Source organism: Durio zibethinus, chromosome 19, assembly GCF_047325235.1.
Source record: "Durio zibethinus cultivar Kanyao isolate XHJ-2024 chromosome 19, ASM4732523v1, whole genome shotgun sequence".
Taxonomy (NCBI): domain Eukaryota; kingdom Viridiplantae; phylum Streptophyta; class Magnoliopsida; order Malvales; family Malvaceae; genus Durio; species Durio zibethinus.
In genome coordinates, this window is record NC_143180.1 from 18,138,706 (window position 1) to 18,162,686 (window position 23,981).

General features: G+C 32.5%; 3 protein-coding genes across 3 annotated transcripts; 1 reads left to right on the forward strand and 2 right to left on the reverse strand.

The window, feature by feature from the left end:
* Positions 1-365: 365 nt before the first annotated feature.
* LOC111310459 (transcription factor MYB33-like) lies at positions 366-5,027 on the forward strand. The gene is made up of 5 exons (XM_022909940.2): positions 366-666; positions 785-865; positions 1,702-2,116; positions 2,946-3,945; positions 4,389-5,027. Exons 3-5 carry the CDS (start codon positions 1,754-1,756, stop codon positions 4,694-4,696), a joined length of 1,671 nt encoding a protein of 556 aa, XP_022765675.2. The 5' UTR covers positions 366-666; positions 785-865; positions 1,702-1,753; the 3' UTR covers positions 4,697-5,027.
* A 1,081-nt stretch (positions 5,028-6,108) lies between these two features.
* LOC111309595 (uncharacterized) lies at positions 6,109-16,408 on the reverse strand. Its single transcript, XM_022908609.2, has 11 exons — positions 16,216-16,408; positions 15,919-16,061; positions 15,596-15,694; positions 15,218-15,333; positions 14,439-14,642; positions 14,351-14,382; positions 13,553-14,260; positions 13,249-13,397; positions 12,642-12,869; positions 12,245-12,394; positions 6,109-6,420 (listed from the first exon to the last, which is right to left on the reverse strand). Exons 1-11 carry the CDS (start codon positions 16,406-16,408, stop codon positions 6,109-6,111), a joined length of 2,334 nt encoding a protein of 777 aa, XP_022764344.2.
* A 2,558-nt stretch (positions 16,409-18,966) lies between these two features.
* LOC111310461 (uncharacterized) lies at positions 18,967-22,714 on the reverse strand. Its single transcript, XM_022909942.2, has 2 exons — positions 22,645-22,714; positions 18,967-21,346 (listed from the first exon to the last, which is right to left on the reverse strand). Exon 2 carries the CDS (start codon positions 21,235-21,237, stop codon positions 19,297-19,299), a length of 1,941 nt encoding a protein of 646 aa, XP_022765677.2. The 5' UTR covers positions 21,238-21,346; positions 22,645-22,714; the 3' UTR covers positions 18,967-19,296.
* Between the last annotated feature and the right edge of the window lie 1,267 nt (positions 22,715-23,981).

Sequence of the window (23,981 nt, forward strand, 5' to 3'; positions counted from 1 at the left end):
ATAATGATGTAAAAAAATTATTATAATTGTAATTAAAAATAATAATAAAAAATTTATGTTAATTTAATTTTATTAAAATTAATATTTAAATTTAATTTAAAATATAATAAATTTAATCATATCGTATTAAAAATACGATGAGATCCAATAAGATATTAACTATAAATTTAAAATGAAAGCTCAAATGTTTCTTCTTAAATATTTAAGTATAAATTTATTGAAAAATTATAAAAAAATTATGAATTCGTTAAGCCTAAAGTCAAGAAATTGATTTGAATTGATTGGAAGGAAAAAAAAAAAAGAATTCAAAAATCTCTTATTACTAAAAAATTGTAAATAAATAATTAATTAAGCTTCATAAAAACAAAAACATTCTCTTTCCTTCTTTTTCTCCTTCATTTCCTCTCCTTCTGAGATTTCCTTCTTTTTTTCTCCTTCTTTTAGCTTCCCTTCTCTCTCATTTTCTCCCTTTTATTTTCTTTTTATTTTCTTTTTTTACCCTTTCTATTTTCTCTCTCCCCCAAACACAGAAGCTCAAAATTCAAAAAATAAAAAAGAAAAAAGAAAAAGAAAAAAGCTTTCCTTTTGTAATCGGCTTATTTGATAGATCTCGATGTTTTGCTCTTTCTATTCTCGGATCCTTTTTCTTCTAGCTCAAAAAATACGGTTAGAATAAAAAATAAATATATTTGATCTAGGGTTTGCTCTTTTTTATTATTATTGGTTTTAGATCAAGGAATTTATTATAGTTATAATTTTTTTTTTTTTGGTGTTGAATTTTCAGGTTTTCGATTTTCTCTTTTGTCTCAGCTCTCTCTTCAATCAGGAACCATAATTGAGCTCATTCAAAGAATTTTATTTTTAGGCAAGTTTTTCCCCAAATTTTGCATCTTCTTAAGGCAGTTAATTGAGTTCTACGTTTTCTTAGATTCTTCCTTTTTTAATTTCCTTTTTTTTTTGGGTGCTTTTCTAATTAAATGGGTGGATTTGGATTAATTTATTGTAAATTTATATTTTTTTTGTTGTAATTTAGTAGTTGATAGTGCAATTATTGCAGCTTATAATTTATCAATTGTAGATTGTTGGAGTAATTTATGAGAGAACTGTATTGCAATAAATGCAATTTGGATTTTACTTATTGTCTGAATTTATTTATGTCATCATTTCTGGAAATGGGCCTCTTTTAATTTTCAAAATTGTATGTTATCTGCTTTCTAAATTACGTAAAAGGGTTTAATTTAACTTTCAAAGATTGGAATGATTTTGCTGTTTGTGGAATAGAATTGGAATTTGATACACGGTTTACGTCTATCTTTGCTGGATTTTATATTCTTTGGATAATTTTGCTTTCTATTAACTATTTTAGTCTTTCTGTATGTGATGACTTTTTTCTGTCGTTTCCAAATTCGTTATCTGTAAGAGTTGTTCTTATATTATCCCAACGACTTTTGTTTCCTTTTGTAGATTTAATATGTTTGTGTATGCTTTCGCAATTCTTATTTAACATGTGAATAAAAGGAGTGCCATGGTTGATCCACTTGTAGTTTGTCTTGATGCATAAAGAGCGTGTATTGGAAAAGAAAATGATGTACCTGTGTGAGTTGGAGTGCAAGTATGAAAAAGTGTGAGGAAAACATGCTGCCTTTTTTTGGTTCTTTGTATTCTAATTATGCGTGTCTTCTATCTTTTATCTGGTTTCAGGTTTTGGATGGTTCTCACCTGTTGGTAGGGATTTGTGTGTGATTACATAGAGATGAGTCACACAAAAAATGAGAGGGAAGAAGGCATGCTCTCTAAGGATCAGACTGAATTGCCATTGATTGGTGATGGTAGCTGTGGAGGAGGTGCGGGTGGGGGAGTTGCTCTGAAGAAAGGACCATGGACATCTGCTGAAGATGCAATTTTGATTGAATATGTGAAGAAGCATGGGGAAGGCAACTGGAATGCAGTTCAGAAGCACTCTGGACTGTTTCGTTGTGGAAAAAGTTGCCGCTTACGTTGGGCAAATCACTTGAGGCCCAACTTGAAGAAAGGGGCATTTACTCAAGAAGAAGAACAGCTGATCATTGAACTCCATGCAAAGATGGGAAATAAATGGGCTCGGATGGCTGCACATGTAAGTATGCAGTTCATGTACTGTGAATCTAATTATTCTCATGATTGTTTGAATAAGAGAAATTTATTGAACATAAAATACTTAAGAATTCCATCAATAAAATGAAGCTTAAAACTTAAAATTTGTCTGTTGAATTGTGTGCCCCCTCTGTGTGCTGAATTCTTTTTATTGCTATCATTTAAAACTTTTATTGTATAATACATTTAGAACAAGTTACATGAAATATCATTAAGAATACTGATAGTTACACTAGGCTGTTTCATTCTATCTGAACTCCTGTTGCAGCATGTATCCATCATTATTCATAACCAATGAACTAACTGAAAGAATGTTGAAGTGCTCTGATTTGTATTATGGGTTTTGGGGAGATCCAAATTAAGACAGTAATTTTTAGTGTTTTACAGAGTAAAAGTTTGTCGAGAGTCATAAGGAGCCTTTTAGTCAGAGAAATGTTATTCTTGGCCTAGGTGAAGTCATCGTCTCCCCGGATTATAAAAATCCAGCATCTCATCATGCTGTACCCTCTTCCCTATGCCCCATCCTTATCCCATTGTATTCCCAAAGCCAAAAGGAAAAGTAGTGAGAAAACTAAAATGCAAAATTTAGTTCATGCCTTAAAAAAGATATTGAACCACATTAGTAGCCACAAGGATTGTGCTAGATGCAGAATAATAGCAATTTGTCTTCCAGAATTCTATGGCACCTATTCCAGCCTTGGAAATGCTAAACATTTGTGCAAAGCATGATGAAACTTTCAATTACAATAATTTGTACGTCTGTCCTTTAGGTGTCTGAAATAAGTTTCTCTATGCTGTGTTATTCTTTGCAGTTGCCTGGTCGTACAGATAATGAGATAAAAAATTATTGGAATACCCGGATTAAAAGACGTCAACGTGCTGGGTTACCTCTGTATCCTCCTGAAGTGTGCTTGCAAGCACTGCAGGAGAGCCACAGTACCAGTGCAGTTAATGGAAGGGATAAAGGACCTCATGATATCTTGCAGAACAACAGCTATGAGATCCCTGATGTCATATTTGACAGTTTAAAGGCCAATCAAAATGTCCTGCCCTATGTCCCCAAACTTCCTGATATATCTGCTGGCAGCATGCTGATGAAAGGTCTAGGTTCTTCTCAGTATTGTAGTATCATGCCTCCAGCAATCCATCGCCAGAAGCGTCTTCGAGAATCAATGGCCTTTTTCCCTGGTTACACTGCTACTATTAAAAATGAATGCCCCTTATTTGAGCAGTTGCAAGATGATATGTCGGACAAGGCTGCTCGATCCTTTGGGCTGTCTTTTCTGATTGAACCAGATCCTGCAACCAACAACTCCCAGTCATTTGGTGCATTCCCAGGCAGCCATGCCCTTTCAAATGGCAATTTCTCTGCTTCAGAGCCCTCTTTTGAGGCTGTGAAGTTGGAGCTCCCTTCACTCCAATATCCAGAAACTGAATTGGGTAACTGGGGCACATTATCTTGCCCACCACCTTTACTTGAGTCTGTCGATGCTTTTATACAGTCACCACCACCAACCAGCGGAGTGCAGTCAGATTGTCTTTCACCCCGTAATAGTGGCCTGCTGGATGCTTTGATTCATGAGGCAAAAACTCTAAGCACTGCAAAGAATCATGCATCTGACAAGAGTTCAAATTCATCAACCCCCGATGATATAGCTGAAAGTTCCATTTTCAACATTTGTGAGACCGAATGGGAAAACTGTGGTGAACCTCTTTCTCCAATGGGTCATTCAGCAACTTCTCTTTTCAGTGAATGTATCAGTGCAAGTGGCAGTTCATTGGATGAACAGCCACCTGCCGAAACTTTTACTGGTGAGCATCTTTCTGATCTGGACTTTTTAAGGCTGAAATATGATTTATACTTTTCATGCATTATCAAAAAAATGGAAATTATCTTCCACGTTATTAAAATTTGATCTTTCTCATCAAGCGTCAATGCTGACTTACATCCCTTAGATTGCAGTGATGTTTCAAGTTTAAACTATTTTAAATTGACATAGAATTTACAAAAGCCTCTTTTTTTCGTACCCTAGTTATGGAGTCATTTGTCAGAAATCTTTGTTTAATGGCATGTTTTATTTTTTATTTTTTGCACCATTTTTATATCATCAAATTCGTTTTATCTTGTCCAGATATTTTATGGTAGAGTCCTTGAACTAATATTCCAAATCTACTGGAAGTGAGAATCATACATGCTCAAATATTTTCAGTTGTTTGGCTAGAGTTTATTAACTTGAATTTGGATTGTTTTTCAGAGTCCCATGTAAAATCAGAATCAGCTGACCGTGCTTTGACCCCTGAGGTACAAAAAGAGGCTCCTATTCAGCTGGACAATAGTCGCCCTAATACTTTACTTGCTTCAAATTGGCTTGAGCAGGATTCTGGTTATAATAAGGACCAGACAATCATGACTGATGCCATAGCAACCCTTCTCGGTGATGATTTGAGTACTGAGTGCAAGAATATGGCAGCTGGAACATCTATTTCAAGTCAAGCATGGGGCCTTGGTTCTTGTGTATGGAATAACATGCCTGCTGTCTGTCAAATGTCTGAACTCCCTTGAGATCTGCTATCTACATTGTATGAGCTTCTCCGAAGCTTTTTGTTTGTTTCGTTCATTCCATGATTTGTTTGATGTGGGTAGTCAAGCGAACCTGATGTACTGAAGTTCATTTGGGGTGAGACTATAATATGGTATTAGTCATGGATGTTGGGTTTGTTGTTTTCGGTGTTTTTCTTGTTGAACTGTTGAATGCGCGTATGCCAATATGGAACTACAAGGTATACAAATGCATTCAAGCTGTTGTTATAATTTTAGGATAGCTATGCACTTTTAGCATGGAACCTCCCCAGTCCAATGATTTAGCTATTTGATGCCATGTGTCTTTAACTGATGCTGATTTGTGTTGGATGAAACACAGTTTTATTTTTCATCCATATCTCAAAAACTCTAATTCTTCTGTTTTCATTCATACAATCATCTTTAACAGGTTGGTTTCGCTGTTTTCTTTTTCTTTTTTTATTGGGTACTATCAGAATTTTAACTCTGATTATTGGAACTAACGCTGTTTGGTGGTGGTGACTGTATAAAAGCATCAACAGACTTTTGGTGAAAAGGGTCAATCTTTGAACTTCAAAAGGATTAACTGAACCCACCTATGAATACCTCTAAGTTGCATCTAGAAATAATTATTTAACTTCAATTGGCAAAAAAAAAACGTAATAATCCAATGACAATATCAACCCTAATTATGGAAAAGATGATAAAATTTTGTTAAGAAAAATATTAAGGGTTTTTTTTATTAAAAATAACTTAATAAGAATTAAATTTGAGCTCATAAGTAGCTTGACTGTACGTATTTTCTGCTCAAAAAGTCAAGTTCAAATTCTTTTGTCACAAATCATTAAAAAATAACTAAAAATTAAAAAACCATTGAATGAGAAAATGAAGTTCTGGTTACCCTTTTTCCTAGAAAACCAGCTTTCCTGTCATGTTAAACTTGCTTTGCTTGCTTGTTATTGTATTAGGCAGGTACAGATTGTAGAAGTTTTCCTTTTGGACATAAGAATTTTCAAGTATCCCAAAACAAAATGTACGGAAAATAACAAAGTCCAAGAGCATTTGGTCCATGAAAATGGAACAAGAAAGATTGATCTTCCATTTTCTGTTATTTGGTAAGACCAAATATTGATTCGATTAAGAATTGTTTTTGTTTTTTTACAACAATTAAGTTGATTTTATTCCATGTTTCCTGATTCATCTTGCGTTGTTGCACCATAACAAAAAAAGTACTAATTGACATTGATCACTCATACATCATGTAAAGAAAAGAGGAAGAATTTCAATGCATGCAGCACTGATTATGTAACTTACAATTTCCTTCAAGTAATCCAACACCAATCCTTTCCAAGAGAAACAGATGAACAAGAACATAATTAAACAAGCATCAACCATCATTGATTCAGAAGACTGGATCATCGTAAAAAAAGGGGCTTCGAATCATAAATATCTTTCATGACTACTCCAACTATCGGATGCCAATTCACTAAAAAGGGTGGATGCACTTGATTTCTTGAAATAGAAGGTGAACGTGGAAGTCTTCCACTGAATTGACTCAGGCTACTTTCTGAGGTAGTTTCTATTGTAAAGCTTGAATCATCATTATAGGGAGATTGTGACTGTGACTCTGAGGAGTCTTTGCTCACTGTATCTGAATGTGCAGGTGACTGGTTTCTGATGCTACAAGTTTTCTCACAATCCATTATGTACTGTAAAGCATAAACCACCTGCAATAATATTGTTTAGTTATACAGATTGAAAAGTTTTAATTAACAAAGATAATCCCAAAATGTTCATGTGGTTTTAGCTGTTGAGATCTATCTCCAAAGAGGCTAGTAAAGATTGATCTATCCTGCTATTTCGGCTCTGACTCTTAAGAATTTGTCAGTGACCATTAACCCCTCTGAGAGGCCGTGTCTTACTTTCTTTGATGTCAAGATTACCGTATTAAGTCATTATATTGTTTTCAAAACTTTTTTTACAGTTAAGGATCCTTTTTTATAGAAGGCTCAAGGCTTCAAGGGACTCATTCTCCATTAATGTTCACAATAATCGAAAGTTGAATAGATTCAAAGTAATATTTTTGTATGAAGAGGATAGTAAAGCGACTTTTTCTGCATTTTACCAGGGATTAGACTAGTTCAAGCCTCCAAGGGGCATGACTACATCACCTACTCCACTCATACAAATTTGATTGTTTAGATTTCGTAAAGACTGGTGGTACGCTTTAACTGCTATAATGTCGTGTTCGTCACTAACACGAAGGGTCTCATATCATGATCGATAGCCAAGTCTATCAGCAGCAAGATCCTAATGGTTTGAGTGGAATCCATACTTGAGGAAAAGTTAAGGTTTGGGATTATGGGAAAATACTTAGAATTAAGCTGGTTGTAATCTGTATCTCTAAAATTAAGCTGGTTGTAATCTGTATTTCTAAAATTAAGAACTAAAAATTAGCATAGATAATCTCTTAATTATAGGGGTTAGTTTTTAGGAAGATTTAATTTTCTAGTTTACTCTATAGTTAGCTGTATATAAACCTAAAGTGTTTGTATAATTAGACAAACAAATCTTTCTATATACTCTCAGTTTTTTCACATAGTATCAGATTTTAGGCTTTTCTTGGGAAGTAAAATTTTCAGCCTTCTTTGCTTATTTTTATTTTAAGTTTTCATTGTCGTTAAGGCCTTTATAGCCATTTTGTTTTTCCCTTCTTTAGCTTTCATTGTTAAGAGCTATTTCTGATTATATCTTAATTATTAAAACTTGTTTCAATTCAAAAAAAGGTAATAATGTCAAAGATAACAGAATTTATGATCGCTACCACCCAATTCGAGGAATTGTCAACTAGTAAAATCACTAGAGTACTATAAAAGTCTTCAAAACAAAGTTAGTTGGACAAATAAGAGATTGAGAACTTGAGAAGCCTATTGAAAACATTTAAAAAGCCTACTGCAATATGTTCTTTGGGTAAAATCTTTAGTTCAAGTAAAATCTCTAATTCTTATGGATTAAATGTCTTAGTTAAATCTATTACGAGTTATTGGATCATTAACTCATGAGTCACAAATCACATGATACATTTCTCACAGAAGTTTAGTAAATATATCCTGTGTCCTAGTAATAAAAAATTTTTTGTTGCGATTAGTCATTTACTATAGTGGCAAGATTAGGAAATATTCAAATTAATTCCTCGTTTGTTCTAAAACATGTTCTTCATATTCCTTGATTGTTTACTAATATGATATTCATATAAAAACTTACTAGAGACCTAAACTGCAAAATGATTTTTTATCCCTCTTATTATGAATTTCAAAAACAAAGTTCAAGGAGGAGGATTGAACTTGCTAAGGAAAAGGATGGGTTATATTATCTTGAGATATTAAATAACACAAGTAATATTAAGAATAGTTTACCTTTATCATTTTCTTTTTTGTTCAAAAGATTAAAAGTAAAAAATTTTCATTGTAATATTTGCGAACTTGCAAAACATAGATACTTGTCTTTTCCAGTCACAATAAAAGAAGTTTTACTCATTTTTGCTTGATTTATAGTGACATATGGGGCCTCTCTATAATTCTTAATATTTCTGGTGCAAGATGGTTGGTTTGTTTCATTCATAGGTGATTGTACTAGAGTTAGCTGAATTTTTTTATTTAAACCCAAATCAGATGTAAATAGTGTGTTTTTATAAATTTAAAACATGATCCAAAATCAATTTGAAGTGAAAATTAAAAAATTTAGGTTTGATAATGTAAGAGATTATTTCAACTGGAGTTTATCTACTTATTTCCAAAAAGAAAAGATTATCCATGAGTCATCTTATGTTAATATTCTACAGCAAAATAGAATAGCAGAAAGAAAAAATAAAAATTTACTAACCATGACCCGAGCCTTACTTTTCAAGCAAATATACCTATATTGTACTGAAGGAAGCTTTCTCACTACCACGTATATTATAAATATGTTACTTTCAAGGTTTTAGGATTTAAAACTTTTATGGAACTAATTTCATAATTTTATCCCAACTTTAATACCACAAACAATCTCACACCTAAAATATTTGGCTGTACATCATTTATTCATATTCACAATCATAATAGAGAAAAGTTGGATTTAAGAGTAGTTAAGTGTATTTATGTAAGGTATTCATCAACTCAAAAATGGTATAAATGTTATCATCCTCCTACTAAAAAATTATATAAGTCTACAGATGTCACTTTTGAATAAAATAATCCGATTTTTACTCAACCTTATCTATATAAGAAGATGTCATTCATGAAAGATAAGGATAAAAACTTCTTTTTGCTTGACTTGTCATCTTCTTCAGCATTTTCACCCACAAATCTTTTGAGTTTAAACTTGTTTCCTCAATATTTTCAGGCATTAATTCTTTCGAGTTTACATATGTTTCTTTTGACTTCAAGTTAAACACTAAATTTAAGTTTAAACCCATTCCAAATACAGAAGTTGTGACTAAGGATAATATTATTCTTGATTCTATGAATGAATTATAGGTGTAGTCAAGAAGGAAAGTTCCATCTCCTAAACCAATACAAGTCTAAGAACATGATCCTAATTCTGAAAATAAAATAACTACAGTCTTTGACTTTATTTCTCAAAATGAGCATGAATCTCCTAAAACAAAAACTAGTGATTATGATATGTCTATTACCATCAAGAAAAGAACTAAAAAATGTACTAGGCATCTATTATACCTAATCTCTACTTTCGTATCATTTGAAAAACTCTTACCATCTCATAAAATTTTCCTTGTGAGACTAAATACTATTTCTATTCCAACTACATTATCCAAGACTTTATCCAATGAGAAATAGAGGTAAGCCATGAAAATAGAAATGGAAGCCTTAGAGAAAATAAGACAAGGGAATTGGTAAAATTACCTAAAGGAAAAAATTCAGTTGGGTGTAAATGAGTTTTCACTGTAAAATACAAGGTGAATGGTACTGTTGAAAGGTATAAGGCTAAGTTGGTGGCTAAGAGCTATACTCAAATTTATGGAGTGGATTATCAGAAAACTTTTGCTTTAGTTACCAAGATAAATATAATTAAGATTTTATTATCATTAGCTACAAATTATAATTGGTAGCTTTAACAATTTGATGTAAAGAATGCTTTTTTAGATGGTGAGTTAAAAGAAAAAATATATATGAAGGTTCCATCGAGATTTAGAGATCATCTAGAAGTAAACAAAATCTGCAAGCTAAAAAAAGCTTTATACAACCTTAAATAGTCTCTTAGGGCATGGTTTGGGAGATTTGCCAAATTGATGTTAGCAATGGGATATAAGTAGTGTCAAGAAGATCACACACAGTTTACTAAGTACTCGGATTTATGGAGAGTCTCAGTTTTATTAGTGTATGTTGATGATATAATTATAATCGGAGATTATGAAAATGAGAGAGAATTTTTAAAATAGTGTTTGACTAGAGAATTTAAGATAAGAAGAACTAGGAAAATTGAAATACTTCCTAGGAATTGAAGTAGTTCACTCACATGATGGTATTTCCATCTCACAGCAAAAATATGTAATGAATCTTTTAAAGGAAACTAAGAAGCTCACATGTAAACTTATAAATAACTCTATAGATCATAATCATAAACTTGGAAAAGCTAATCAAAATGTTGTTGTAGATAAAGAGATGTAGTAGAGATTAGTTGGAAGACTCATTTATTTCTTATATACTTGACCTGATATAGTATATGTTATAAGTGTGATAAGTTAATTTATGCATAATCTTAAAGAAGTGCACCTATAAGCTGCCTACTATGTACTATACTATTTGAAAGTAAATCTTGAGAGAGTTATCTTGTTTAAAAGAAATTCGAGGTTGGTTCTAAAGGTATATATAGTTGTTGATTAGGCAAGTTTGGTAATTGATAGAAGATCTACCTCAGGCTACGACACTTTTCTAAGTGATAATCTTGTGACTTGAAGAAATAAAAAAACATATCGTGCCAAAATCAAGTGTTAAAGCAAAGTTTAGAGTGATGGTTCAAGAAATTTGTAAACTACTTTGATTAAAGATTACCTTAAAAGACTTAAAGATTAAGTGAGATAAACCAGTAAGACTCTATTGTGATAACAAGTCTACAATAAGCATTATACACTATCCTGTGAAACTTGATAGAACAAAATATATTAAAGTAGACTGGCATTTCATAAAAAAGAAACTAGACAATGGGTTAATTTGCACATCATATGTATTAACCAAGGGTTAACTTTCAAATTTGTTAAAAATCTTAGCAGTGCAACATTTTGAGAAATTATTTTCAGGAAATAGAAAACATATATTCACCAACTTAAGGGGAGAGTGTGAGAAAATACCTAGAATTAAGCTTATTGTAATTTGTATCACTAGAATTAATCTAGTTGTAATTTGTATCCCTAGAATTAAGCTAGTTGTAATCTATATCCCTAAAATTAAAAACTAAAAATTAGAATCGACAATCCATCAATTATAAGGATTAGTTTTTAAGAAGATTTAATTTTTTAGTTTATCCTTTAATTAGTTATATATAAACTTAAAATCAAGGACTAAAAATTAGGATAAAAAATCTCTCAATTATAGGGACTAATTTTTAGAAAATTTTAATTTTCTAATTTACCTTCTGGTTAGCTATACATAAATCTAATGCCATATTTAAATAGATTAATAATAAAAGAAAGGAAAAGAAAGAAAAAGAAAGTTTTTTAAAGGAAATGAAATGATACATGTAGCTCTTATTTAGATGATTAAAATTAATAAAAAAAGAAAAATATTCTAACAAGTATTGTTTGAATAAATAATAAAAAAAAATTCATTATAATTTTTTTTTCAGTTATAACATTCTTTTTATAAAGTAACATATATTATACACATATATCTTTATACTACTTAACTTGTATAAATAAATCTTTTTGAACAAAATTGAATATGTTTAATATGTTAAAATGTATTAACTAATTATTGATTTATTCTTAACTTTGTGTTTAATTCATCTTTTTAATTTATTCTGATAATAATTTAGCTTGTTTTCTTGTTAGGGTTTGAAAAATAGTAAAATATTTATAAATTGTAATGTTCTATAAAATATTCATAAAAAAAATTATTTTTATAAAAAGTATAGTTATATAATCAAATCAATTTCATAATAAAAATATGAATATAATAATATTTTCATAAAAATAAAATTTTTTTAACGTTTTTTTATTAACTTTTTTTTTCAAATTGAAATATTAAAAAAGTGAAGATCAGTAGAAAAGCAAAAACTTAAATTTTCATTTTTTCCTTCAAATTAAAAATTTATCCAAATAAAAAAAACAGTTTTTCCGTTTCCATTATCTAGTTTCTTTTCCTTTCTTTCCAATCCCTTCAATCCATATATAGTGTAAGGTATTTGTATAATTAGACAGACAAGTTTTTCATACTCTCAGTTTTTCCACAGGGATATATTAAATATTGATAGCTGAAGTTAAGAATTTGACACTGATGTTGCTGAAGCTCTGTAGCATTGAATATTGAGTTGAAAGACTTGTTCAAAAGTTACCTTATCCATTGATAATCTCTTCTGAGGATCCTTGCTGAGACACTTTTCAGCTACTCGAACCATCCAGAAGAGTTGATGGACATCATGCGACTGTATGATCCTGGGGTCAATTAAATCTGGGTAGTTTCGGTCTTTTAGTAGTGGTCTTGCCTGCACGAAGATAGAACCGTGTTTAATGTACCCGGAAACAAGGTAGCATCTTATTGCAAAATATTGCTAGTTAATAAGTTTTCTTAATTCTAGACCTTTCTATGCATTTATTGATTTTCTTCGTTTTTCATTTTTCCTCTCAAAATGATATTTAGTATAATTGCATTGAATCAATTGGAGTCGAAGAATGTCTTATGGGGCATATGGTTCAATCTAGTTAAGAATGTTTAGTAGTGGGACATTTTACCCATCCAACAAGACTTTTCCCTCCGAGTCTTTTGTCTGTCGTCTTCATTCCAGTGATGAGCTGCAACAGAACCACTCCAAAGGAATAAACATCTGTTTTGGTTGACGCTTTGCCGCATTCTGCGTATTCTGGTGCCAAGTATCCTAGAGTTCCAACAACTCTTGTTACCGTCTCTGATGAATGATCTGAGTCTTCATGTTGAGTTCTTGCCAAGCCAAAATCTCCCAACTGACATAGTGAACCAGTAAGGAACTTTGATTAGTTGAGGTAAGAGAATATATTTGCAGAATGAGAGTTAGTATCGACTTATCTACTTCATATGCTAACTGATCTTGCAAAGCCTCAATACATCAAGGATAGGATAAATTTTCATTCGCCATAGTGCTCAATCATATGGACTTATCTACTTTAAACGGTTAATACTTTTAGCATTAAGCATAGTTCTCAAAAGTCTTATATGAACTAGAATATATTATTACGTGTTACATGGCTGAACCAAGGTTAGCCTAACTGAATAAGCGTGACTTCTGTCAGATAATTAGGCAAATATATGTAGAAACATTTCCATAATTACCATATGTATTAGTGAAAGTAGTTTAGTTCTTACCAGTGGTTCAAATTCATGGGTTACTAGGATGTTGTTTGGTCTCATGTCTCTGTGGATGATATTGTTGTCGTGCAAATATTTTAAGCCCCTAGCAGTTCCCAGTGCTATCTTCACCCTCTTTTCCCAACTAAGAGGTCGTCTCGTGTGCTCTGCGATCAATTTAGCAAGAAATAATATACATTGATTAGAACTTAATATTTTGGGATGCCAAGATTGAGAGAAAAAACAATATCAGATCTTAGCTAAATGCTAATTCACTGTGAAAGAGAAGTAGAACTGAAGTCTCTTTAGAATTAGGCTTTACTTGATAAATGCAGGTCCAGTGAACCATTGCAGACATATTCATAGACAAGTAGCCTATGGTTTCCTTCTGAGCAAGATCCTACCAGCATGACCAAATTTTCATGTCTAGCTTTCCGAAGCACCTGAACTTCAGACTTGAATTCTTTCTCTCCCTGGAGACTTGCGTTATACATGTGTTGCTTTACCGCAATCTTCAGCCCATTTATCTCTCCCCTGTACACAGAGCCAAATCCACCTTCTGATAGGAAGTTCTTTACATGGAACCCCTCTGTAGCAGCTTGGAGTTCTGCAAAACTGAAGTCTCTCGTCCACCCTACCTTTGGCCTTCTATTATTGCATATCGAGCAAATGAAGTTTTTGAATACCTGATCCCCTGTATTTCCCCCCATCCAATCATCATGGCGGTTATGTTGCTTCTGATTTTCATCCTGACTATGTAGGTCTTTCTGGTCTCCACTTTCATTGATGGATGCTGGTGAATGCTCTCCTACTGTTTCCCTTCCTGTAGTTGTACTGTATTCTTCATCATGAAAATGTGAGGAAGAGGACTTTGACTCATTATAACCCGAAGTTGATGCTCTATTACTTAGACGACTTAAAGCGGAAACTGAATGTGAGGTGGATTTCCTATTACTATGCCATGGATGCTTTCCACTACCTTCACCTCCTTGTTCTTTCACTGAGCTGCTGCTCTGAACACTTTGAGATTCTGAAACAAAATGACATTATGTTTGACTCTTCATGATTTCTTGACATGAACACACTATGGTTTATTGCATCCCAAATTAAGAAACATTACTATAAGTTTGCGAGGAGAACATTATAGAGTTGCTTCCAAGCATAGTTAAGATTTAGGATTATCATTGTGCTAAATATTGATGAATAACTTACTTCGAGAAGATTGTACTTCAGCGGGGCTAATTGCAGGAATCATTTCAGCATATGTTACATTACTTGTCCTTGGAGCAGGCGATTTGAAGTTGTCCTTTACATTTGGTCCTCTTAACTCTTCGACATTGTTATCTTTCGTCATCCTTACGATATTACATGATATGTTCTCCACAAAGTACCTCTGGTCATTCTTCATGTGCCTGTCTCAAAGATAATAATGCACAACGTTAAAATCATCAGAGGAAATCCTTTCTAGTGCCTTATCTGTTTTTCTTCCTTCTTTATCCTGGTTTTCAAACTTTAATCTGCACTTCTTTCCGACGTAAATATGGAGTTATTTGCCTATTTAAGCTTATCATAAATGGTTTGAGGTTGGAGCTTGAGTAAAGATCATAAATTTGAATATGGTACCCTCATTTTGCATCCGAAAAGAAAATGAAAAAAAAAAAAAAGAGAGTTACTATGACCATGTGGTAAAAAATCAATTCATATGATCCATGAAGCTTTGTTAGTGTACAAATTTCCTCCCAGGTTTTTAGTTAAGACACCAGAAACAATATTACTTGTTAAAACCAGAAATCTACAGTACTTTCCATTTTTCGGTAAGCCAGACTTAGCTTTCCACAGTCAAGAATTTAACAAAATCTTGTGTAAGCTTATCTGATTCATGAAACTATTTGTTTTTGTTCTTGTACTCTTTTTAATTCTGTTCAGTAGCTGCCTGTTGTAGGCATCTTTTCATTCAAAGTGCATATGCAACCGTGACATTACTTACCTGTCAAGTACTATCCATGTTGCATGATATCTTTTAGCAGCTTTTAGGGCAATTTCCTTCAAAGGAGAACCTGCTCGCATTTCTATCTGGAATTTTATCTGAGAAAAGTCTGCATACTATCAGCAATTTGATAAACAAATCATACCACATTATTGAGCACTTTAACTAGGATCAATGAGTTTTAACTAACAGTAACAATATGTGAGCATGCTATGAATCCAGTTATGCATTCAGTTCAGGGAACAGCACCATTTTTCTTCCGCCATATGCACATAAACCCATCAACTCATCAAGTAAATCTCATACAAGTAGTCGAGGGGAGTCACATATTTGGAGCAGATGCTTATTAATTCTTCATTTTTCATACAAAGTGCAAACAGAACTGCTCAGGTTCGAAACAAAATCTCTCAGACCGTCAATTGACCTAGTTGTTGGTACTAGAATCTGTTTTGAGCTGTCAAGTTCTAATGTCTTTGCCTTTATTCAGTAGGTAGACAGAATCATAAGAAAATTTCACAAAGATGTTGTTGACAATTTACTTGTGTCCAATGAAAATTTTATTTCTTTATATTAGTGACTAGTTACTACCTATATTCTTGAAGGTCAGATATACAGTTATGCTTTAGCAACATGCATATGCTGAAACTGTAATGGTAATAACTGTGAGATGGAAAAACCATTTCAGGATGTTTTCTTCAGACCTGCTCCTTTTTGCAGTGTTCAGATATTTTCTCTATCAGAGCATTCCCTTGGTACTCTTCTATCTTTCTATCCAATTCTTCTGCAATGATCTTTTTGTTTGTTCCAAACATTGACCTTGGATCCACCTTGATTCTAAACCCCACTGAAAAGGAAAAAGAAAATAAGGAAGATAAGAAAAAGGAGATAGAAAAAACTGAACAAAAGGGCTGTTAGAATAACATTGACTGTGACTCATCCGAATGTTTGTTTATCATTTGCCTTCTTCTTTTCAAGATAAAAGAAGCATGAAATCGTACTGAGTTTTCCAGCACTCGCGAAAGAAAACGTACTAGGATTATTAACCTGGTGAAGAATTCCCAGAAGTATAAGCTTGTCTCCAGACTTAAGTGATAAGCCTTGCAGAGGCCATTTGATTGTGCTTAGACTTAGTTCCCTTGATGCATCCTGGATCACCACCACCACCACCACCTTCTCACCTTCTGCTGTCATGGTCACTACTGTTTTGCAGTGTGATGTTATGATCCAAAGAGCAAACAAAAATGTAGTTGATATAGAAATATTCAAATAGACATAGTTTACTTGAATCAAATGCTTTTTCAGTATCTGCTAAGGAAAAAACTTTTCAGATATAACTCTGGTTGTAATCATCGTTGTTGCAATTGAATTTAAAGCATTTGCTCTCAGTAGTTTAAAACTATTGTACAGTGTACTACATCAGAAACAGGAAATATGAGAAGATTGAAAATGTAACTTCAATAAACAGTTCTTTCACTGCTTCTGTCAGACAATTGAAGAAGATGGTTTAAAGAAAATTGTAGAGGAGAGGTTGGTGTTCAATCCAAGCAAGCATCTGTGGATTAAATGCAAGCGCATATTCGAATATCCAAGCCATGGCCATAAAGTTTCTTTCTGTTGTATAGACAAGTTATATTCTTGCATTTGGTTTTACGCATTGATGTTTTCTATGTTTAATGCAATATATAACTGCTATCTGCTCAATGCTGACTTTCAAAGAAGTCATGGTTATGGATGAAATCAAAGCCATCTAGAAAACTTCTCCAACCCATGGTGACTAGTATTAGCTTTGTCTGTCCCCAACTGGACATGATTATTCAATGTGAAAATACAACTTATGTGAAGCTGGTTTTGAAGCTGTGTGATCATGTACTTCAAATCCTTGATAATATTTAAGTTTTGGTTTGAGACAAAGAGAAAATAATTGTTTAGGTTCTGAAAAACTGAATAAACTTTTGAATCTTGAACAGTTTGATCAGCCTGACAAACTAAACCAATGACCCCTTTGTCTGAAAAGTAAAATACACAAAAAAAAAAAAAAAGAAAGTTTTAAGAATTGGAGATTTATCATAATTAATTGGTAGATAAATTCTAGGATTTATTTATTTATAGAAGTTTTAGATTCCTTAATTTGTCTTTACATGAGTGTTTTAACGATCTTAGAATTTATCTCAACTATCCAACCATATACATTAACGACGCGGCATTTAGTTTAATTGGATCGAAAAGTTGCATCTCACGTAACCAAGCTATCGGACAGCTTTAGTTTATATTTTTGAATTAAAAATTGAAAAGAACCTTTCAGTTTTTAATTTTATATTGAATATTCCTTAATTAATATTTTAATTTAATTTTTAAAAAAATATGATTAGGGGCGGTTTCAAGCTTTGTCTATATCACTTTTTTTTAATTTAAAATTTAATTCAATTAATTTATACACATGAAGTGATATTTAAAAAATAAAAAATATAAATCTTAATATTTACAATACTTTTAATATTATTAAAAGTGTTTTCATGCTTTGTTTAAATCAAATCTCTTTTTTGAACTCAGAAATTTAATTTAATTAATTCATACATTCGAAATTTAGTTTAGTTAGTTCATGCAATCACTTTTAAAAATAAAATGACATCTAACAAATTTAAATTTTAAATTTTAATATTTATAATACTTTCTTTTATCTCCAACAAAAGACAAAAATCATACAATTTAAATTTTTAATAAAAAATAAAAAAAAATTATATTTTTTATAACAACACAAATTATCACATATAATTTTTGAATAAAACACAATACTAATACACAAGTCACTACACAAGTCACTGGTGTTTTACCACAAAATAAATATATAAGTTGCAAAATCTAGTTCCTATCCTTCTTTTTGGATTTAATCTTAATCACCCATTTTCCTTCCATTTCCTTAGAGGTTTGACGATATAGCAAACCCTTTTTTTTTTTCATTTTTGGATGGAAGATATAGCAAAAAGTTTAAGATGATGCTATATATATATATATATATATATATATATATATACATAATTAGGGAAAGAGCGGGCAGAGCAACCCATGACATTGATAATTTATGAGCAACTGAGAAAATATGGCAACTCCTGAAATTGCCTGTTATTAGCATGGGCTTCTGATTGCCCTGTCAAAGAACTATAATTTACTTGATTGAACCAATATAAAAACAGGAAACGCATAATCTTCAAAAGCAGGCAGGGCGGCACCACACATCTACGGATACATTTGGATGATCAATGAAATTGACTATAGTAAGATTGAAAATAATAATAAAAATTATTGTAACTTCAAATGAAAAAAATATATATTATATTTGAGATTGAAAAAAAAAATTTTGAATGAAAAATTTATGCTAGATAGATCTAACTAGAGTTCACCGATTCGTTAAATTCAATCGCACTACACCAGAGATGCAATTGAATCCAAACGGACACTACTACGGATGACAGAGAATGAAAATTCAGCACTCTTCCAACAGTTCACACATCCACATTAAACTAAAATTTTAACACTCTACCAACAATTCACACAGTTGCTGCCTAGCTTTTAAACAGTCTTGTGAAGAAATTTCAGCTAAACAGTCCTGTGAAAAATTTTCAGCATTTTAGTAAGAGCCCACACAGTTGTTGCCGAGCTTTGAAACAGTCTTGTGAAGAAGGGTCAGAGTACTTATCAATATAATGATGCTAATGACTTATATTTAAAAAAAAATAAAACACAAACACATATAAGGTTAACAATGCTACAATGATAAATTAGAGAAATGCATCATGGGTATTGATGCAATATTGCTCCATACAAAATCAATGCAATATTGCTCCAAACAGAATCAATGCATAAGCTACTTTCTGCAAAAACATGAGCTCTTAAAACCTTTATAGCATGACAGAATTCAGAGTATGGGAACCAGGCAAAAAAGCTGGTTTGGTTGCACATATGTTGTAGCTCAAGCAAGTTCCTAGCTTCTAAGGAAAGAATTGAATCCAAATGGGAGACACTAAGACAATTCCCTCGTGAAGATTTATTGCTTCTCAGCTCCAACAGTGTTAATCCGATAACTAAACTGTGTTTTTCTTGTTTCTGAAATTCTCCTTCAGTAATGCAAATTTCTTCTTGCATTGGTTTACAGTCTTCCCAGGAACAGCAGCAGCTACTCGTTCCCATCGCTGACTGGTTTCCTTTGGGAATGTCTTTAGTGCCTGAACTAGTGCTCTTTCTTGTACAGCAGACCACACATCTTGCTCTGAACTTGATGAAGGCCCATTAGTAGAAACCACATCAATAGGATTACTTGCACTTTTACCAGAGTCTTCCTGGCTGACTGTTTTTGCAGAACTGCTCTCAGTCCCTGAATATGCAGAAACTACTACTTCCTCCCTAGTTGAAAGTGGAGACGTAATAGACTGCGCAGGCTTCCTCTTCTCAAGAAAAGAATCGAAAGCTTTGGAAGCATCAGGCTTCTGGAGGAGGACTGTTTTGGTAGCCTTCAAAATTTCTTCCACAGATCTCTCTGTACCAATGTACTCCGAAATAACCTCCCACCTCCGAGATGTACCTTTGGGATATTTCTGCATACCCTTTCTCAAAAGCTCAATCTCTTCCTTGGTCCAAGGTTTCTCTTTCTTCTCAAAACTGCTCAACAGGACACTTCCATTGGACTCCACAGAACCATTCAGCTGCGAGCTGTTCATTTCATCTTTTTTCTTCTCCTCCACATCGCCATTGTATCCTTGTGCATCCCTGATTAATTGAGCCTGCTCTAACCCTTCTTTGTTCTTCATCTTATCACATAAACTTCTAAGCTGGTCAATGCCAAGGGTCATACAAAGACTTTCTACATCATCCTCAGAAAGATCAAGCAAATGCTGGGATAAAGCAGGTGCAGAAAGTGTTCGAAGGCGAGTTCGCTCTTTTCGGAGGAGCTTCTTCTCCTTCTCCTTCATTTTCTTATGCTGTAAAGCAGCTTCAGCAGCTCGTTTCTCCTCCTCTTCTTTCTGGCGTCTCTCCTCTTCAGCAGCCCTAGCAGCTTCTTCCTCCTGCAACTGCTTTGCACGAAACTTGGCTTCTTTTTTCCTCTGTTTCTCAGCTTTCTCCTCTTCTTTTCTCCTAAGTATTCTTGGGTCTCTTTTATAGGCATTGTCAACAAGTGCACGTATTCGAGCATATTCCTCCTTCCTAGCCTTCTCAGATAGTTTTGCATTCTGCCTCTCCATCCACCTTTTATGATCACGAGACTCGGCCTGTTCAAGGTCATACTCATCTGCATGTGGGAATTCCCTCCAGCTTTTAAAACTATACCAAAAATTATAGAAATTATCGACATCTTTTAGTGGAGTACTGTCATCGCCTAAAGATGGGATAGGTTGGTTAACCGACCATCGTCCATTCCTCATGAAAGCTGGACCAAACACCTTGAAGAAGTCTTGCAGGGCACATTCAGTCGGAATTTCATCATCAAACTCATCAGCAGAGTCATAGATTCTTCTCTTTATGGGATCAATCAAAATCTCATATGCTTCTTGAATGGACTTAAAGTGATTCTCTATTTCATCCTTCTTTGCCTGTTTTGCAGCCTCAGTCTCCTCTGCAAGAATAAGTGCCGCAAGTTTGTCAGGATGATGCCTCAAGGCAGCTTCGCGGTAGCTTCTCCTTATCTGATCCTCAGTGGCAAGATATCTTAAATGGCTCAACCCCAGCAAGGCGTAGTGATCCTGTTGCTTGCCATCAGATGCAGATTTCTTTTTTCCTTTGCTGCTATATGAATCAGATGACGGCATATATACTTGCTCCTTATCATTAGTGACATTCCGATCATCAACTTCTGCAGTATCATCATCCTCACAACCAAGGAGTTTAAGAGCAGCATAATGAAAAGCATGGCCAGCAGGTTCATATTTTATTGCCTTAACAGGAAGGCAATTTGAAGAAACATAGAGTGGCTGTCCATCCACAAGCTCCTGAGAATAAGATATAAGTTGAATGCTTGTGTGGACCGCCATAATGTTTATGGTGGACGCACAAAACCAAAAGGGATGACAAATGCCGATACCAATATCCCAGAACGGCCTTACTCTAGTCAGTACCTAGTTCGATAAATTGTGTGACAATCTGCAAAATTGCAACCAGTATGGATCATGTTAAAATGGTTACAACCAATATAAAATGATGCAACTAGCAGATTATTTCATGAGAGTTTCTTTGCGAAAAGGCAATATGTGGTTGCCAAAAATACCAAACTGCCTGATCAGAGCTAGCAATACATGATTAAAGTAAATAAATTAGAAAAGGTTAATTATACCCTGTACGCAGATTTTCTTAATTTACCTCTTCATCCCCCAAACACAATCCCCTCTAAACCAAAAGTCATCTAAACCAAAAGTCATCACCAAAGATAGACTCTTGTTCCATCACAAACAAGAAGGAACACTGGAACAATACATTTGCTTTTTATTCTTCTGAAGTATTTATGTCGTTACCTTTTTGTCAATTGAAAAGCCTAGACCAAAAACAATTTCAAGAAAATAAAAAAGATGCTGAAGCAAGGCATGTCTTTTACGAAACTTGTGCAAGAGAGATACTGATACAGACCCAAGAAAGATCGAGATCCAATTCCAGTATTTGCTAATGTTTTATTAATCATTAAATTAGTTTTAAGTTAGTTTAAGTGTTGGTCAAGTGTTTAATTAGCAGAGTAAGTAATGGAGGAGCAGAAACGGATATATCTACATATATATATAAAGACAAATGAATATTGTATTACAGAAGAAAAATTACTCTCTGTGTTTCTTCCTTCTTCTTCTCCTAGAAGATTATCAATTCATCTTGACTATTCTCTATTTTTTTTTTATTCTCTGTTTTTCTTCATCGTTAAGCTTGACAAAAATCTTCTTTTTTGGGCTAAAGAGGTCTTAGTGATTGGTTATTTGATTAACTTAGCAAGTCGTTGTAACTCATTCATTTACTAAATAATCTAAGATTAAACGTGAATAAGCTCATAGGGGAAGAAAATGGAGTGAAACGAACCGTCCCTCCCTTTCCTTCAAAACCCATTTTTCCATCCTTCCAAACAATAAAAAGAAAAATGTTTTAATCAATTCTAATCAAGATTTCACTTCCAACAAACCAAACAATATTAAAATTTCCATTTGAAAAAAAAAAAAAACTATAATAACTTTTTGTTACCTTTCCCTTTTCATTTTTTTTTTTTCAAATTCAAACCGTTTCTTCTCATATTTTCTACAATCTAATTTATAAATTTAACTATTTGTTCTATTTCTGGCTTTTCTTTCTTTAGTGGAGTTCGAACACAAAAGGATTGAAAACGAAATACCCAATACAGGAAGAAAAATATAAAAGAAAAAGAAAGCACAGGAAAATTAAAGTAAATGAGAAAAGGAAGGTATTACCTTGGCTAGCGGTGGCGGCGGCTACAGTGGTTTTGGTGGCTTATTAACTTTTGATCTGAGACTCTGGTACAGATGAGAAAGAAAAGAGCATCTAAATAAAAGTACGTCAGTCGGTTGAGTTTCGAAGAAAACCAGGGCACGCACGCACTTTGGAGCCTTCGGCAAGGCTGGATCCTTTTACTTTGTGCCTTTTTAAACCCAAATTTTAAGCCCAAGTTCAGTCTCTACGATGACCTATGGTCGTGGAAGTTTCATTATCTTCGGAAATTTGATTATCCCTAATCATTTTATCCGACAGATTTTGATAAATATTGAAGATTTTTTTGTATTTATTTTAAGAATTAATATTTATTTATTAATGAAATAAAATTATTTAATTCATTAATAATATATAAAAAAATAATATATAAAATATATAAATTAATAATACATCAAATATAAACTTGATTAAAATTACAATTTTCTTTTGGCCAAGCATAATAATAAGAAAATTACCTTCATAACCTACGATAATTAAGTGTTAATTTTTTTATATTTATAGTATTATTTATTTTAAAATACATTATAGACATTTAGTATACTTATTTATATCTTTAATAGAAATTAATTTTATTAAACTTGCATGCATTTAATTATTTTAAGAGTGTTCGCTCAAATTTTTATCTTATTCCTAAAAAAAAAAAAAAATTTAAAAACCATTTTTTTTATTTGTCCTATCAAAATTATTGATGTAAATTTAAATTGCCTGAAACTATTTGCCTGTTATTATCCTGGGAATACATGAGTTAAAGCAAAATATTAAATGTTACTCCTTTCCTATTATAAGTTATGCCTATTAGTCAAACTTTATTAACTTTGAATATTGATATTTTTAATATTTTATTAAATTAAATTTTTATAAAAAATTATAAAACAAATTTTTAACTCACATATTAAATAAATAATATTAATTATTATTAATTTTATATTGATTATAAAAATTTTTCACCCTTTTAATGATAATTAATCACCTTCCAAAATAATAACCTAATCATTCTCGATTATTCAAATCACCATCACATAAAATTATTTAATGCTTACCAAATACCATGACTTAATTACCATATTTAAATCACCATAATTTTTAAAATGATCATTCTATATCAAATATTACTTTAATGATAATTGCATTAATTAACTGACCTAAAATTCAACTTTTATCCTTATTTTGCAAATTGCAATTAAATATTAGACAATTAAAGTAATTTACTAACTACAAACATTGATATAATTAGTGGAAAATGGCAATTGCAGACAAAGAACAATACTTCTTTCAATTGTAATTAACTCAAATCAAC

Coding starts and splice junctions, on each gene's coding strand:
- LOC111309595 (XM_022908609.2), bottom strand. CDS start 16,408: ATGACAGCAGAAGGTGAGAAGGTGGTGGTGGTGGTGGTGATCCAGGAT. Junction 14,643..15,217: donor ACATGGATAGTACTTGACAG/GTAAGTAATGTC, acceptor TCTTTGAGACAG/GCACATGAAGAATGACCAGA. Junction 14,261..14,350: donor GTTCTCCTCGCAAACTTATA/GTAATGTTTCTT, acceptor ATTTTGTTTCAG/AATCTCAAAGTGTTCAGAGC.
- LOC111310461 (XM_022909942.2), bottom strand. CDS start 21,237: ATGGCGGTCCACACAAGCATTCAACTTATATCTTATTCTCAGGAGCTT.
- LOC111310459 (XM_022909940.2), top strand. CDS start 1,754: ATGAGTCACACAAAAAATGAGAGGGAAGAAGGCATGCTCTCTAAGGAT. Junction 2,117..2,945: donor GGGCTCGGATGGCTGCACAT/GTAAGTATGCAG, acceptor TATTCTTTGCAG/TTGCCTGGTCGTACAGATAA. Junction 3,946..4,388: donor ACCTGCCGAAACTTTTACTG/GTGAGCATCTTT, acceptor ATTGTTTTTCAG/AGTCCCATGTAAAATCAGAA.